This window comes from Oncorhynchus masou, chromosome 10 (assembly GCF_036934945.1).
Source record: "Oncorhynchus masou masou isolate Uvic2021 chromosome 10, UVic_Omas_1.1, whole genome shotgun sequence".
Taxonomy (NCBI): Eukaryota; Metazoa; Chordata; class Actinopteri; order Salmoniformes; family Salmonidae; genus Oncorhynchus; species Oncorhynchus masou.
Genome location: NC_088221.1, coordinates 6,472,462 through 6,490,981, shown reverse-complemented (window position 1 = coordinate 6,490,981; position 18,520 = coordinate 6,472,462). Strand labels below are relative to the sequence as shown.

The 18,520-nt window shown below is 43.5% G+C and overlaps 1 protein-coding gene across 1 annotated transcript in view; it reads left to right on the top strand.

Moving 5' to 3' along the window:
* Window positions 1–18,520, top strand: part of LOC135547779 (striated muscle preferentially expressed protein kinase-like) — a 203,453-nt gene that overhangs the window by 123,498 nt on the left and 61,435 nt on the right. The window contains 3 exon segments of the mRNA XM_064977037.1: window positions 8,283–8,512; window positions 10,409–10,528; window positions 16,836–16,940. Of these exon segments, the coding sequence (XP_064833109.1) occupies window positions 8,283–8,512; window positions 10,409–10,528; window positions 16,836–16,940 (455 nt within the window).

Below are 18,520 nucleotides of genomic sequence, written 5' to 3'. Positions count from 1 at the left end.
TCGATGCCGACACATCTTTCTAGCTGATTTACACGCTGAAGCTATTTTGCGCTTGGTGATCTCTGACTGTTTCATCCTAACATCGTTGGTTCTGACGTGGATAACAATATCTCTATACTCTCTACACTCGCCAGTTTTAGCTTTAGCCAGCACCATCTTCAGATTCGCCTTAACATCGGTAGCCCTGCCCCCTGGTAAACAGTGTATGATCGCTGGATGATTCGTTTTAAGTCTAATACTGCGGGTAATGGAGTCGCCAATGACTAAAGTTTTCAATTTGTCAGAGCTAATGGTGGGAAGCTTCGGCGTCTCAGACCCCGTAACGGGAGGAGTAGAGACAAGAGAAGGCTCGGCCTCTGACTCCGACTCGCTGCTCTTGAAACTCCCCATCCCGGATCCGGGATCGTGACTAAAGCCTCAGGCTCATTAGCATAACGCAACGTTAACGATTTCTGAAAATCGCAAATAAAATGAAAATAATGTGCCTACTCTCAAGCTTAGCCTTTTCTTAACAACACTGTCATCTCAGATTTTCAAAATATGCTTTTGAACCATAGCAATTCACTAATTTGTGTAAGAGTATGCTAAGCTAGCTTAGCATTTTGAGTAGCATTTAGCACGCAACATTTTCACAAAAACCAGATAACCAAATAAATAAAATCATTTACCTTTGAAGAGCTTCGGATGTTTTCAATGAGGAGACTCTCAGTTACATAGCAAATGTGCAGTTTTTCCTGAAAGCGTCTTTGTGTAGGAGAAATCGCTCCGTTTTGTACATCACATTTGGCTACCGAAACGAACCGAAAATTCAGTCACCTACAACGTCAAACTTTTTCCGAATTAACTCCATAATATCGACCGAAACATGGCAAACGTTGTTCGGAATCAATCCTCAAGGTGTTTTTTCACATATCTCTTCATTGATATATCGTTCGTGGAAGCTTGCATTCTTCTCTAAATTCCATGGAAAAATACTTGCAGCTGACTTTTGCGCACCAATTTCGGCGCAGGACACCGGGCGGACACCTGGTAAATGTGGTCTCTTATGGTCAATCTTCCAATGATATGCCTACAAATACTTCACAATGCTGCAGACACCTTGGGGAAACGACAGAAAGGGCAGACTTACTCCTCTCGCATTCACAGCCATATAAGGAGACAATGGAAAACGGAGCCTCAAAAATCCTGCTCATTTCCTGGATGCCGTCTCATCTTGGTTTTGCCTGTAGCTCACGTTCTAGGGCACGCACAGAGAATATCTTTGCAGTTCTGGACACGTCAGAGTGTTTTCTTTCCAAAGCTACCAATTATATGCATAGTCGAGCATCTTTTTGTGACAAAATATTGCGCTTAAAACGGGCACGTCTTTTTATCCAAAAATGATATAGCGCCCCCAGAGTTTCAACAGGTTGAAAGTTTCTGTCGACTGAATGAGCGAAACCGGTTGAGCATTCCTACAGCATTTAACTTCCAGAAACCGTGAGAAAGTTGTCCGGCTGCGGGGACCGTGCAAGGGGATTTATACTAACGTTACTATCTGTACTTACCGGTGGCACAGATGATGTTTCATCCTTTCTTACACTGAAATTACCCTTGCCTAACGATTGCGTCTGAAGCTGGGCTTGTAGCACAGCTATCCTCGCCATAAGGCGATCGTACTCCTGCATATTATGAGAAAAGCGACTGCAATTAGAAGGCATCATGTTAATGTTACTACTTAGCTTCGGCTGTTGGTGGTCCTGACGAACCATGTCCAGGTAAAACGTCCGGAGTGAAAAAGTTTAGGGAAAAAACAAAAATATAAACGGTAATTAAAAAGTAAAAACCGTAAAGTTGTCAGGTAGCAAAATAGGTTGGCAACAAAACGCACAGCAACACGTAAACAAGTCTGCAAGTTGTGACCGGAAATGGCGTACCAGAGGTGTTTTGCCGTGGCTGCTAGGGTTGGGGGGAATTGTGACACAGTGTTAAAATGACCCTGAGTCTGTCAGGATTTGGCCAGGGTTGTTCCGGGTTTTGGTCACTAGATGCCCCCATTGTGCTTTTTGACCTTATGTTTTTTCCCTTGTTCCCCATTATTATTTGCACCTGTGCCTCGTTTCCCCTGATTGTATTTAAACCCTTAGTTTCCCTCAGTTCTGTGCTCTGTGTTTGTATGTTAGCACCCAGCCCTAGTGTTCTGTGTTTTCTTGTCGATTCCGGTGGATGCTCTTGTGGAATTCTGTTTTTGTTTTTGAGTATCTCTTGAGGCTTTTTTGTGCTATTCCTACCACCTTTTGGATTTGCCATTTTTGTATTGAAGGACTTCTCCTTTTTACTTTATTAAATACACCGTCTTAAGTACTGCTGTGTCTGCCTCATCTTCTGGGTTTTGCTGACTATTCGTGGCTCAGTTGGTTAAGTGACTGTTTCTCACTCCGGAGACCCAGGTTCGTAACCGGGTCCTGACAGAAACACAGAGCCAAAAATGAACCCAGAGGCAGCCAGTTCCCAGGACCTTTTTGCCATGCTGTCCCACCACCAGGAGACTGTCCAACGCCACGAAGCCGCCCTGGTTCAGCAAGAGGCCTTAATGGCTAGACAGTCTCATCTTCTGTGGGAGATGCTGACTTCCATTAAGCAAATATCTGATCGTCTTACCCCGGCAACAGTTCCCGTCCCAGCACCTCAGATTCACGTACCAATGGCAGTTAACCCCCTGGCTGAACCTCGTCTTCCACCTCCCCAACGGTTCTCAGGTGATCCAAGTGCTTGTAAAGGGTTTCTCACCCAATGTTCTCTCTCCTTTGAGCTACAACCCTCGTCGTTTCCCACCGACCGGTCTAAGATCGCTTATATCATCACCCTGCTGTCGGAAAAAGCCCTGGCCTGGGCTACTGCTGTGTGGGATGCCCATAGTTCCTGCTGTGCCAGCTACTCTGCCTTTGCTGAGGAATTCAAACGAGTGTTTCAAGGCCCAAGCAGTGGTTCTGACTCAGCCAAACAGCTCCTGACTCTCCACCAAGGTTGGCGCAGCGTGACGGACTATGCCATCCAGTTCCGCACGGTGGCAGCAGCAAGTGGCTAAAACAACGAGGCGCTCACGGTGTGCTTTCTGAAAGGCCTTTCCGACACTATCCAAGATGAACTGGCCACTCGGGAACCACCGGACAATCTTGAGTCCCTGATCAACTTCGCCTCACGCATTGACCAGCGTCTGAGAGAGAGAGAACTCAACCGTAGACCTCTAGCCCCTATCAGTCCCAGCTCCGAGTCCCCACCTTTATCCTCGCTGGCTCCATCGGAACCCATGCAGATTGGACGCATCTCCCAGGCTGAGAGAGACCGCCGGATGAGGGAGCGACGCTGTCTATATTGCGGCAAACCGGGCCATTTCCGTTCCACGTGTCCCGGGCTCCAGTGAAACGCTCTGTCCCGTACAGACCGGGGGGAACTGTAACGGGAAACATAACCTCCTCCCATCCGTCCAACTCCCGTCTGCTCATTCCAGTCACCCTCTCCTGGGACAACCACAAGCTTCACCTTCAAGCCTTGGTAGACTCTGGAGCCGCAGGTAACTTCATGGATGGTGTCTGGGCGAAGGAGAATGGCGTTCCCTCTGAACCTCTAAGTGAACCCATGAGGGTCACTACATTGGATGGAAGCCCTTTGGGATCTGGACTTGTCACTCATGTCACTACCTCCTTGCGACTTTCAGTTTCACAACACCAGGAATTGATGAACTTTCATTTGATCTCCTGTTCCGAGTTCCCTCTCGTCCTTGGATACCCCTGGCTTCACAGCCATAACCCTCACATCGACTGGTCTGTGGGCACTATCAAGCAGTGGGGTCCTACGTGCCAAGCTACTTGTATTTTCCAGAATTCCCGAGTTCTACTCCCGAGTCTTTAGAATCCATCGACCTGACCCGAGTTCCCGAGTGTTACCATGACCTCAAACTGGTGTTTAGCAAACAGAGGGCCACCATGCTACCACCCCATAGACCTTACGATTGCCCCATCGACCTGTTTCCGGGCACTTGCCCCCAGGGGTCGGATCTTTTCCCTATCTCCACCCGAACGAGCTGCTATGGATACCTACATCAAGGACGCTCTGGAAGCAGGCCTCATGCGTCCATCCACCTCCCCGGCGGGAGCAGGGTTTTTCTTTGTGGCCAAGAAAGACGGTGGATTACGTCCTTGCATCGACTACCGGGGACTCAATGCCATAACCGTCCATAATCGTTACCCGCTACCCCTTATGGCCACAGCCTTCGAGCTGCTCCAGGAAGCAGTTGTTTTCACTAAGCTTGACCTGCGGAACGCATACCATCTTGTGCGGATCAGACCTGGTGACGAGTGGAAGACCGCTTTCAACACGCCTACTGGTCACTATGAATACTTGGTGATGCCCTTCGGCCTGACCAACGCCCCAGCGGTGTTCCAAGCGCTCATAAACGATGTGCTTAGGGATATGCTTAACATATTTGTGTTCGTTTACTTGGATGACATCCTCATCTTTTCGAGCTCCCTTCAAGAACACACTAAGCATGTCAGACAAGTACTCAAACGCCTCCTGGACAGCCATCTGTACGTTAAGCCGGAAAAATGTGAATTCCATTCATCCCGAGTACAATTCCTGGGATTTGTAGTGGAACCCGGTCGAGTCCAAATGGACCCCAGGAAGGTAGGGGCTGTAGCGGATTGGCCCACCCCCAAATCCGTTAAGGAAGTTCAGCGTTTCCTGGGCTTCACAAACTTTTACCGCAAGTTCATCAAGAACTTCAGCTTGGTGGCAGCCCCTCTCTCAGCTTTAACCAAGGGTGGCAATGCAAGGTTTTTGTGGGGAAGAGAAGCTGAGACGGCCTTCCAAGGACTCAAGCAGCGCGTTCTCTCTGCTCCCATCCTGATACTACCGACTACGGATGAACCATTTGTGGTGGAGGTAAACGCATCAGAGGTTGGTGTTGGAGCTGTCCTGTCTCAGAGGGGTGAAGACAAGAAGCTTCATCCGTGCGCTTTCTTCTCACACCGGCTTACCCCGACTGAGAGGAACTACAATGTGGGGGATCGTGAACTCCTAGCGGTTAAGATGGCATTGAAGGAATGGAGACACTGGCTCGAGGGGGCTTCTCACCCGTTTCAAGTGCTTACGGACCACAAAAATCTGGAGTATATCCAGCAGGCGAAGCGGTTGTACTCTAGACAAGCTAGATGGTCTTTTTTCTTCAATCGATTCCAGTTTATCCTCACCTATCGGCCCGGGTCGAAGAATCTCAAACCGGATGCCCTGTCCCGAGTCTACGCTCCTGCCATTCGAGATGACACGGACATGCCTGTCCTTCCTGCTGCTAAGATTGTGGCTCCGATCTCGTGGCAAGTTGAGGATACCGTGAGACGTGCTCAAGCTAGCGAACCGGACCCGAAAGGAGATCCTGCCAATCGGTTGTTTGTCCCCAAGGCAGTGAGGACTCAGGTCCTTCTGTGGGGGCACTCCTCTCGCCTCACCTGTCATCCGGGCGTAGGTCGCACCTTGGAGTTCATCCAGCGTAAGTTCTGGTGGCCTACCATAAGAGAAGACGTTGCCACTTTCGTCAATGCCTGTCCCGTGTGCTGCCAGGGCAAATCTTCTCACCTCCGCCCTCAAGGACTCCTTCACCCTTTACCTGTTCCCCACAGACCCTGGTCCCATATCTCATTGGACTTTATTACTGGACTTCCTCCATCCCATGGCAATACTACTATCCTAGTCATAATCGACAGGTTTTCAAAGGCGGCCAGGTTCGTCCCTCTGATTAAGTTACCTTCTGCCAAGGAAACGGCTGAGTTGGTAATTAATCATGTGTTCCGAGTCTTCGGCATTCCTCAAGATATGGTTTCTGACAGAGGTCCCCAGTTCGCCTCAAGGTTTTGGAAGGCCTTCTGCCAACTCATGGGGGCTTCTGCCAGTCAATCTTCAGGGTACCATCCGGAGTCCAACGGCCAAACAGAGAGGATGAATCAAGAGCTGGAAACCACCCTCCGATGTATGACTCGTGACAACCCGTCCACATGGTCATCCTTTATTGTTTGGGCCGAATACGCGCACAACACCTTGCGCTCCTCCTCCACTGGTATGTCCCCGCACGAGTGTCAGTTTGGCTATGCTCCTCCATTGTTCCCGGACCAGGAGGCAGAAGTCAGAGTGCCTTCAGCCTTGAAGTTCGTCAGACGCTGTCGGCTTATGTGGAGGAAGACCCGTCTTAATCTTATGCGTTCCTCACAGAGGTACCAACAACAAGCCAACAGACGTTGGCCAGAGAGTCTGGCTCTCCACAAGAGACTTACCTCTACGGGTGGAGTCTCGCAAGCTGTCCCAAAAATACATCGGTCCCTTCAAGGTTGCCAGGAGAGTTAACCCAGTTTCTTATCGCCTACACTTACCCAGATCCCTTAAGATTAATCTCACATTTCACATTTCATTGTTAAAACCTGTTGTTTTTTCTCCCCTTGTCCCGGCAGACAGACCTCCCCCTCCGCCTCGTGTCATTGGAGGCCAGCCGGCTTATACCGTCCATCGGATACTGGATTCCCGCCGGGTGCAGCGGTCCTGGCAGTATCTGGTGGACTGGGAAGGCTACGGTCCCGAGGAGCGCTCCTGGGTTCCTGCCAAAGACATCCTGGATCCTGACCTCATTCTTCAGTTCAGGGCCCTCCACCCTGAGAGAGCTGGTAGGAACGTCAGGAGCCGTTCCTAGGGGGGGGATTCTGTCAGGATTTGGCCAGGGTTGTTCCGGGTTTTGGTCACTAGATGCCCCCATTGTGCTTTTTGACCTTATGTTTTTTCCCTTGTTCCCCATTATTATTTGCACCTGTGCCTCGTTTCCCCTGATTGTATTTAAACCCTTAGTTTCCCTCAGTTCTGTGCTCTGTGTTTGTATGTTAGCACCCAGCCCTAGTGTTCTGTGTTTTCTTGTCAATTCCGGTGGATGCTCTTGTGGAATTTTGTTTTTGTTTTTGAGTATCTCTTGAGGCTTTTTTGTGCTATTCCTACCACCTTTTGGATTTGCCATTTTTGTATTGAAGGACTTCTCCTTTTTACTTTATTAAATACACTGTCTTAAGTACTGCTGTGTCTGCCTCATCTTCTGGGTTCTGCTGACTATTCGTGGCTCAGTTGGTTAAGTGACTGTTTCTCACTCCGGAGACCCAGGTTCGTAACCGGGTCCTGACAGAGTCAAGCAGCCAAATGATGAAAACAATTTATTTAAGATAGTATGAATTATATAAATAATTGTGTAATTTTCACAATTCAATATCCTTGGGGTCATGTAGAGTGCCAAAGGAGTTGTAAACATATATGACCTGGGCACCATTAGACTATTCGATATATTGTGAGAGAAACCGAACCAAGTGAGTGATTAGGCAACAGGATAGATAATAGACAGTATCAGCAGCATTTGTGGCGATTGTGAAAGTGTGTGTGTGTGTGAGTATGCTATCAGTATGCATGTGTCCACGTGTTATGTGTGTGCGAAAGTATGTAGTATGTGTCTGTTGGTGTTAGTGTAAGTATGTGTGAATGTGTGGGTAGAGTCCAGTGTGTGTGCATCGAGTCAGTGCAACAGAGTTAGTGCAAAAAAGTTTATGAATGATTGAGACAGATGTAAGTTACTTATATAAAAAAATGACCGCTCTATTTCAAAGGGTCTCTGAACAATAGAGTAAAATTCAATACAATACATTTCGTCCCCGGTCTTCCCTAATTTTATGTCTAATTGGTAAAGCATATACACTATATATACAAAAGTATGTGGCGACCCCTTCAAATTAGCAAATTAGGCTTTTTCATGGTTCAGGCTCCTTAGTTCCAGTGAAGGGAAATCTCAATGCTACAGCGTACAATGATATTCTAGACTGTTTGGGGAAGGCCCTTTCCTGTTTCAGCATGACAATGCCCCCGTGCACAAAGCGAGGTTCATACAGAAATCGTTTGTCGAGATCGGTGTGGAAGAACTTTACTGGCCAATGATTTTGGAATAAGATGTTCGACAATCAGGTGTCCACATACACTACATGACAAAAAGTATGTATGAAAATCCCCTCAACTAAAACATTCTCTACTAATTGTGTCCTATTGATCAAATGCTGGAGAATAGAGACAATTTAAGTTTTAGCTTCACTGTCTAAATACAACATTTTGAAATAATCTAGCCTAGATTTCACAATCCATATTAAGCAAATTCAACAAGTTGCTCTCTCTCTCTCTCTCTAACAACTCCCTCACTCTTTTTCATTTCCCTCCCTGCTCTCCTCCCTCCAAAGGGTGAAGCTAGAGAAGATGACGTCCATCCCGGAGGAGCCTGAGGTGCTGGTCAACGAGGTTGAGCGCTTCATCATGCCTGACTTTGTCAAGCCACTGTACGACCTGGACGTGATTGAGGGCAAGGAGGCCGTGCTCAAGTGCAAGGTGGCCGGCCTGCCGTACCCCACAATCGTGTGGTTCCACAATGGCAAGAAGATCGACAGCATGCAGAACAGGAAATTGACACAGTGTGAGTTGAGATTAGTACTTTATTAGTGCAGCTATATACACCTTAGCCAAATACATTTAAACTCAGTTTTTCACAATTCCTGACATTTAATCAAATAAAAAATTACTTGTCTTAGGTCAGTTAGGATCACCCCTTAATTTTAAGAACGTGAAATGTCAGAATGATAATATAGAGAATCCTTTATTTCAGCTTTGTTTTATTTCATCACATTCCCAGTGGGTCAGAAGGTTACATACACTCAATTATTATTTGGTAGCATTGCCGTTAAATTGTTTAACTTGGGTCAAATGTTTCGGGTAGCCTTCCAGATGCTTCCCAAAATAATTTGGGTGAATTTTGGCCCATTCCTCCTGACAGAGCAGGTGTAACTGAGTCAGGTTTGTAGGCCTCCATGCTCACTCAAGCTTTTTCACTTCTGCCCACAAATGTTCTATGAGATTGAGGGCTTAGTGATGGCCACTCCAATACCTTGACTTTGTTGTCCTTACGCCATTTTGCCACAACTTTGGAAGTATTTTTGGGGTCATTGTCCATTTGGAAGACCCATTTGAGAGCAAGCTTTAATGTCCTGAGTGATGTCTTGAGATGTTGCTTCAATATGTCCACATAATTTTCCTACCCCGTGAAGCCATCTATTTTGTGAAGTGCACAAGTCCCTCTGCAGCAAAGCACCCCCACAACATGATGCTGCCACCCCCGTGCTTCATGGTTCAGATGGAGTTCTTCGGCTTGCAAGCCTCCCCCCTTTTCCTCCAAACATAACAATGGTCATTATGGCCAAAGAGTTCTATTTTTGTTTCATCAGACCAGAGGACATTTCTCCAAAAGGTACGATCTTTGTCCCCATGTGCAGGTGCAAACCGTAGTCTGGCTTTTTTTATGCCGGTTTTGGAGCAGCGGCTTCTTCCTTTTTGAGCGGCCTTTTAGGTAATGTCGATATATGACTCCTTACTGTGGATATAGATACTTTTGTACCTGTTTTCTCCAGCATCTTCACAAGGTCATTTGCTGTTGTTCTGGGATTGATTTACACTTTTCAAACCGAAGTACATTCATCTCTAGGAGACAGAACACATCTCCTTCCTGAGCAGTATGACAGCTGCGTGATCTCATGGTGTTTATACTTGCATACTATTGTTTGTACAGATGAATGTGGTATTTCAGGCATTTGGAAATTGCTCCCAAGGATGAACCAGACTTGTGGAGGTCTACAATGTTTTTTCTGAGGTCTTGGCTGATTTCTTTTTATTTTCCCATGATGTCAAGTAAAGGTGCACTGAGTTTGAAGGTAGGCCTTGAAATACTTCCGCAGGTAATCCTCCAATTGACTCAAATGATGTCAATTAGCCTACCAGAAGCGTCTAAAGCCATAACATCATTTTCTGGAATTTTCCAAGCTGTTTAAAGGCACAGTCAACTTAGTGTATGTAAACTTCTGATCAACTGTAATTGTGATACACTGAATGATAAGTGAAATAATCTATCTGTAAGCAATTGTTGGAAAAATGACTTCTGTCATGTACAAAGTAGATGTCCTAACTGACTTGCCAAAACTATAGTTTGTTAACAAGACATTTGTTTAGTGGTTGAAAAATGAGTTTTAATGACTCCAACCTAAGTGTATGTCACCTTCCGACTTCAACTGTAAGTCCAACTGCGACTTTCATACACTAGCGCATCACCATATTTTGTAAAATTGTCCAAACTTTGTCCAAAATTAAATGCACCATAATTTATAGGTAGTGTTTCTATATTTGATTAATCAGTTGTTGTACAGCAATGTTTTTTGGGAAACATTTTGAACGCTAACAACGTACTTTTAGCAGGATATAATGATTAGCTTAACGCTATGATGCGCTTTGGGAAACTCACACCTGTGCTGTTCCTCTCTTCCAGTCAGAGACATCCACAGCCTGGTCATCAGCTCTGTCTGCCATGCTCACGGAGGGGTGTACAAGAGTGTCATCTCCAACAAGGTGGGCAAAGCCACTTGCTATGCCCATCTATTTGTGACTGGTGAGGAATCCCAGATTACTTTTTGTTAATACTTACAGTACTGGAAGCTGTAAGGTTCAACTTTTTCTGAGTAAATAACCCACGGACACTAGTGAAGCTTAACCAAGTTTAATTCTTCCCAAAGGGTCTACACAGCTGTATTCGGGCAAAGACATGTTATCACCACTACAAATATATATTCTCCACTTTAGGCACTCCTCCTTCTCTCAAATAATTACATCTTATGGTTCGACAGGAAGAGGATAAAAGGGTAATGAATCATAATTTCACCCTTCAGGGGATCTGACATGACCTCAACCCCTCCTTTGCCTAATCCACAGATGTCCATATACTTCTTCTATAGCAATCATGTGACACCCAACACATTCCAAAGCCATCTGTCTTTCTACAGAGAACCATTAACCTCTGACATAAAACCAGTCTCTTCCACTCCTATTCTGCTATGCTTATGCGTATAGCAATGTTCAAAGTTCACCCTGAATCCAACAGTCCCTTCTTTTCAAAAATAGCTTCCTAATGTTAATTAAACTTACATAAACTTGGAAATTACTTTTAAAAAATGATAATAGTACATGAATTTAAAAAACGAACAAATTAGTATCAATGAACAAACAATGAAAACAAAACATGAATTGACAAAAACTACCAAATTATTATAAGTGAACAAACAATGTTAACAAACATTCACCGTGAGGTTTACAAACCAAACTCAGAGACATATGGCCTCTGTTTTATGATCACATCATACACAATTGTATTTCCATCTCTCATCACACAACAAAATGACATTTCAGCTGAATCTGCTATCTGGTTACATTGCAGCTGGAGCACTTTTTGTTTCTCCACTCTCTCCTGCTGGTTCCTGTGTGTGTGATAGTGTGATAGCATACGACTTGGAAAGCAACAAAAAGACACACAAAACATAACAGTATTAATATATAGAGTGCTGAGTTACCTCAAGAGGATGTAATGTTGATTAGGGATACGCACTTGCATATCAGGTGACGTGCCTATCAGGTGAAAATGGAGGGGATGACTTGGGAACACCTCTTGGAACCTGGGGCATAAAGGGGAAGACTGGGCGAAAGCATGAGTAGGCTTTTTAGGGCTTTCATTTTTTTGGAATCCAGCAGAAAAGTATCCTGGAGTAGTCAGGTGAAGAGAGAGTGGGAATTGTTATGGTGTCAGACTGGTTTTCAAGCATATATAATTATGCAAAGCTTCTCACATTGTTAACCTCTTGCGACGAGCAAACCTGTATCCGGGAGCGTAATCATAGCCTCAAATGCATTAGCATACCGCCTCGGACATAAATACCCCTAGGAACTTTTCCTATTCATGAAAATCGCAAATGAAATGGAATAAATATATTCAAAGTTTAGCCTTTTGTTAACAACACTGTCATCTCAGATTTTCAAAATATGCGTTACAGCCAACGCTAGACAAGCATTTGTGTAAGTTTATCATGGCATAATGGCAGAAGGCAACATTTTCGCAAAAATAAGAAAAGCAACCAAATTAAATCATTTACCTTTGAAGAACTTCAGATGCTTTCACTCAGGAGACTCCCAGTTAGATAGCAAATTTTCCTTTTTTCCAAAAACATTTTTTTTGTAGGCGAAAAAAGCTCCCGTTTCTTCATCATGCTTGGCTGAGACATCGACTGGAAAATGCTGCAACTAATAACGTCAAACTTTTTTCAAAATTTGCTCCATAATATCGACAGAAACATGGCAAACGTTGTTTAGGATCCATCCTCAAGGTGTTTTTAACATATATATTTGATAATATATCCGTCGAGGCAATTGGTTTCTCATAAGAAGCAATTGGAAAAATGGCATTTTTCAGTATTTTACGCGAGATTTTCTGAGGGAGACACCATGTGACCACATGCTCTATATGGTCCCTTACAGCCATTCTCCAATGGAAATGCCTAAAAAGACGTCACAATGCTGTAGACACATTGGGGAAAACGTGAAAAACGTAAGCTCATTCGTAGCTCATTCACAGCCATATAAGGAGTCATTGGCATGAGGCGGTTTCAAAAAATGCGGCACTTCCTGGTTGGATTTTTATCTGGGTTTCGCCTGTAACATCAGTTCTGTGGCACTCACAGACAATATCTTTGCAGTTTTGGAAACGTCAGAGTGTCTTCTTTCCAAAACTAAGTATATGCATAGTCGAGCATCTTTTCATGACAAAATATCTTGTTTAAAACAGGAACGTTTTTCATCCAAAAATTAAAATAGCGCCCCCTAAATCCAAGAGGTTAAATCCCCATATTGTGTAGAGTTAGCTGTCCTCCTATGAGCTATCTCCTGTTATAATATGCAGTCTCTGGAAATGATACTCCTCTATCATTCCATCTAACCCATAACACGCTAGTCACTAGGCACTACTCCAAAAAAAACTTTAATGGTTGACACTTAGAGATAAGGTTTCTGGAGCCTCCCAACGGCCAAATACATTTTAGCAGTGCCCCCACCCCTCACCGTTCTGCAGCAGCTCTCTCTCACTGTGTCCAAATCATAACTAAAACATTTTATAGATTATCCAACCCAAATTAAAAATGACAGCCCTTAATGCTTACTTTGAGTATAGGACTCGAATCCCAGCTTCTCAGTTTTATATAATTTTAATTTGTTACCTTTAGAATCCATTCCCCTGGCATTTTGACTAGAATCTTCAACCAAAATGCGTTTTCCTTTGGCAAATTTAGCCAATTTCTCATCATAAGGAATTTGTAATATTTGATCTCTGGCCTTTACTAAAAAGTTAGGTAAGACGTGATTTCATATGTCTTCCTTCACATAGAAACTGTAATCTCTATCAACCACTTATCGATCGAACCGAGGCTATACACAGCTTGGTGAAAGTTCCTGTCCTGCTACTTTCCAGAGGATATGTTGTTTGCTCTTTGAGAAAAAGAATGCAAACTCTTGTCTGGTTGCATTTTCTCAGAATACAGCAGGCTCCATACCCACTTTACACTCCCTTTTCCAATAACCAATAGCACCACACCTAAAACAGGACTCTGTCTCCCTATGCTTTGATGCTTTTCCGCTATGTTTCTTTGTCTTACCTTGGCCATTGAAACGATAGTTAGTGATTTTCCCTATCGCCCTATTAACCCCTCGCACGTCTGCGAAGTGAGCGGAGTTATATTCCACTCTCAAGACATCCCCTTGAATTAAATCCACTACCCCCGCAATAAACGTTTTGATCATAGGGTTCAAACCTGCCATCAAAGCAGAAGTGCAAATTCTATCAATGCTTAATATTACAGGGAGAATAGAGCCGTTTGTCGCCATATCAATAGTTATTATTCCTTAATCTCTCCCAACGGTGTTCAGTGTGTTTTGGAATTCTTCACTCCTGTCTATAATACACACCTGTAATTAACTATTTTCCAAGGTAGCGCTACACACTTCTCCGGACAATAATTAATTGGTCACGGCACTTAATACCTTGTTTTCGAACGTTTACTATAGCGTCTGCAATTGTTTTACTGGAGAATACGGATGACTTAATGTTTTATTCCATTATTTCTTCATATCACTATTATTGATAACCCACATAATCTCTCTTGGCTCCCCCTCCCCATAAGGCATAAACCAACCTCTCTCCATATTGATACTGCTACTACACGTAAATCAAACTGTGTTTGAATATCTTATTTTTCCTTCTTGTATTTTAACTCATTAGCTCCTATAACTCTCATCTTACAAAAACTCATTGCAACTGGGAATTTTTGTCCCTTTTACTGATCTTGCAGGGGAATACCCCCACTAGGGACCTATCTTAATACGGAACCTCCCCTCCCCTGTATTGTCACTCCTAGCTCTCGCAGAGGAGGTGGCACTACAAAGTATTACCTTAAGGGGGCTGAATAATTTTGCACGCCCAATTTTTCAGTTTTTGATTTGTTAAAAAAGTTTGAAATATCCAATAAATGTCGTTCCACTTCATGATTGTGTCCCACTTGTTGTTGATTCTTCACAAAAAAATACAGTTTTATATCTTTATGTTTGAAGCCTGAAATGTGGCAAAAGGTCACAAAGTTCAAGGGGGCCGAATACTTTCGCAAGGCACTGTATATATATGTTTGTGAAGCTATCTACTTTTTATAGCCCCCCTTTTTATAGCCCCCAATAGCCCCCAATTTGCCAACGCTAAAATCAATGTCATATACACTAAGGTTTGGGGTCACTTAGAAATGTCCTTGTTTTCCATGAAAACATACATGAAAATAGTTGCAAAATAAATAGGAAATATAGACAAGGCGTTGTCAAGGTCATAAATAATGATTTTTAATTGAAATAATAATTCTGTCCTTCAAACTTTGCTTTTGTCAAAGAATCCTCCATTTACAGCCATTACAGCTTTGCAAACCTTTGGCATTCTAGTTGTCAATTTGTTGAGGTAATCTGAAGAGATTTGCATCCTGAAGCACCTCCCACAATTTCAATTGGCTTGATGGGCACTTCTTACGTAGGGTTCTTACGTATGGTTACCCTAACCCTAACCCTAACCCTAACCCGAACCCATACGGTCAAGGTGCTCCCACAACAGCTCAATAAGTTTGAGATTCGGTGACTGTGCTGGCCACTCCATTATAGACAGAATACGAGTTGACTGCTTCTTCCCTAAATAGCTATTGCATAGTTTAGAGCTGTGCTTTGGGTCATTGTCCTGTTGTAGGAGGAAATTGGCTCCAATAAAGCGCCATCCACAACGTATGGCATGGCGTTGCAAAATGGAGTGATTGCCTTCCTTTTTCAAGATCCCTTTTACCCTGTACAAATCTCCCACTTTACCACCACCAAAGCACCCACAGACCATCACATTGCCTGCACCACGCTTGACAGATGGCGTCAAGCACTCCTCCAGAAACTTTTCATTTTTTTCTGCATGTCTACCGAATGTTCTTCTTTGTGATCCGAACACCTCAAACTTAGATTCATCTGACCATAACAATTTTTAGAATCTTCCTCTGTCCAGTGTCGGTGTTCTTTTACCCATCTTAATCTTTTATTTTTATTGGCCAGTCTGAGATATGGCTTTTTCTTTGCAGCTCTGCCTAGAAGGCCAGCATCCCAGAATCGCCTCTTCACTGTTGATGTTGAGACTGGTGTTTTGCGGGTACTATTTAATGAAGCTGCCAGTTGAGGACTTGTGAGGCATCTGTTTCTCAAACGAGACACTAATGTAATTGTCTTCTTGCTCAGTTGTGCACTGGTGCCTCCCACTCATCTTTATATTCTAGTTAGGGCCAGTTTTGCTGTTCTGTGAAGGGAGTAGTACACAGCGCTGTACGAGATCTTATTTTTTGGCGATTTTTCACATGGAATAGCCTTCATTTCTTAGAACAAGAATAGACTGATGAGTTTCAGAAGAAAGGTCTTTGTTTCTGGTCCATTTTGAGCCTGTAATCAAACCCACAAATACTGATGCTCCAGATACTCAACTGGCCTTTCTAAAGAAGGCCAGTTTTATCACTTCTTTAATCAGGACAACAGTTTCAGCTGTGCTTACATAATTGCAAAAGGGTTTTCTAATGATCAATTTGCCTTTTAAAATGATAAACATGGATTACCTAACACAACGTGCCATTGGAACACAGGAGTGATGGTTTCTGATAATGGGCCTCTGTACGCCTATGTAGATTTACAACATTAACAATGTCTACACTGTATTTTTGATCAATTTGATGTTATTTTAATAGACAAAACATGCTTTTCTGTCAAAACAAGGACATTTCTAAGTGACCCCAAAATTTTGAACATTAGTGTATATTTTGTTTTTGCAAGCTAGCTTAATAAATTTATCTGACATACCGAAAATAAAGCCCTGTTGATTAAATTTGACAGTTCGCGGCCGCTGGAGTATGACACATGATTACAGTTTGCATTGATTTGTGGGTCATATCAATGACACAAGTGATCAAAGTTGTTCACTCGCTCCCTCTAGCAAAATCGAGGGCAGAGGGGCCACGTTTAGTGAATTTAACCTCCACGTACGATTGCAATCGAACTGTATCCATTTTCGATGGGGATTCCCCCGAGGGAAAGTTGCTAGCGCGAGGGCTTAGAGGGTAAAAATGTGTTTGGACTGCAGCCCTAACAAACGTTTCTAACAATTGTTCAAATCTATTATAAAATGTATATCCTCCTATTCAAGAAGTTAGTCCTTTACTGTAGGGTAGGTGGTAAAGGGATACTGTTTATATGAATAGGGGGATATACATTTTTATCGAAGATAAAAAAACACTTATGGTGTTTAACACTTACTGTTTGGTTCTTTTCAGATGTTCTTCCAGACCCTCCAGATGGGCCCCCAGTAATAGAGGCGGTTACTGGCAAGACTATCACCCTGAGCTGGAAGAAACCCCGGAGGCTGGATCCCTCTATTGGTAATTTTCATTTCACTAGCATTTCTATCATTCATTATAATGTGGATTGTGGAACCATGGTTCCCTGTATTTCAAAAGCTAGCTGGTAGACAGTTGTAACATCACCCGATGAAAAAGAAAAATGAAGTGAAGAATGATGTACAGTGGGGCAAAAAAGTATTTAGCCAGCCACCAATTGTGCAAGTTCTCCCATTTACAAAGATGAGAGAGGCCTATAATTTTCATCAGAGGTACACTTCAACTATGACAGACAAAATGAGAAAAGAGAAAAAAAATCCAGAAAATCACATTGTAGGATTTTTAATCAATTTATTTGCAAATTATGATGGAAAATAAGTATTTGGTCAATAACAAAAGTTTATCTCAATACTTTGTTATATACCCTTTGTTGGCGATGACAGAGGTCAAACGTTTTCTGTAAGTCTTCACAGGCCTCTATTATATTTTTAAGTGGGAGAACTTGCACAATTGGTGGCTGACTAAATACTTTTTTGCCCCACTGTATATCTTTACTGTATTTGGTATTACCAAGTTTAGAATCAAAGGATACGGCACCAGGGTGAATCATTTATTGATTAAGAATATTGAGTAAGATGAGGCTGGAGGTATCATATCCATTTTCATAGTACAGGATAAGCTCTATACTGAACTAAAATATAAACACAACATTTAGTGTTTGTCTCATGTTTCATGAGCTGAAATAAATGATGCCAGAAATGTTCCATACACACAAACAAAGAATTTCTGCACAAACTTTCAGAAACCATCTCAGGGAAGTTCATCTGCTTGTTCATCCTGACCAGGATCTTGACCTAACTGCAGTTCGGCGTCGTAACCGGCTTCAGTGGGCAAAGACTCATCTTCGATGCCCACTGGCACACTGGAGAAGTGTGCTCTGCAAGGATGAATCTCGGTTTCAACTGTACCGGGCAGACGTGTGGGCGAGCAGGATGCTGATGTGAACAGAGTGCCCGATGGTGGAGTTGGGGTTATGGTATGGGCAGGCATAAGCTACAGACAATGAACACAAATGCAGTTTATCGATGGCAATTAGAATGCACAGAATGTACATGATGAGATCCTGACGCCCATTGTTGTGCCATTCATCTGCCACCATCACTTCATGTTCCAGCATGATAATGCACGGGCACGTCGCAAGGATCTGTACATAATTCCTGGAAGCTGAAAATGTCCCAGTTCTTCCATGGCCTGCATACTCACCAGACATGTCACCCACTGAGCATGTTTGGGATGCTCTAGATCGACATGTACGACAGCGTATTCCAGTTCCTGACAATATCCACCAACTTCACACAGCCATTGAAGAGGAGTGAGACAACATTCCACCGGCCACAGGCCACAATCAACAGCCTGATCAACTCCATGCGGAGTTGTGTGGCTCTGCATGGGGAAAATGGTGGTCACACCAGATACTGACTGGTTTTCTGATCCACACCTCTTTCTTTTTTTAATGTATCTGTGACCAACAGATACTTATCTATATTTTCAGTAATGTGAAATCTATAGATTAGGCCCTACTGAATTAATTTAAATTGACTGATTTCCTTATATGAACTGTT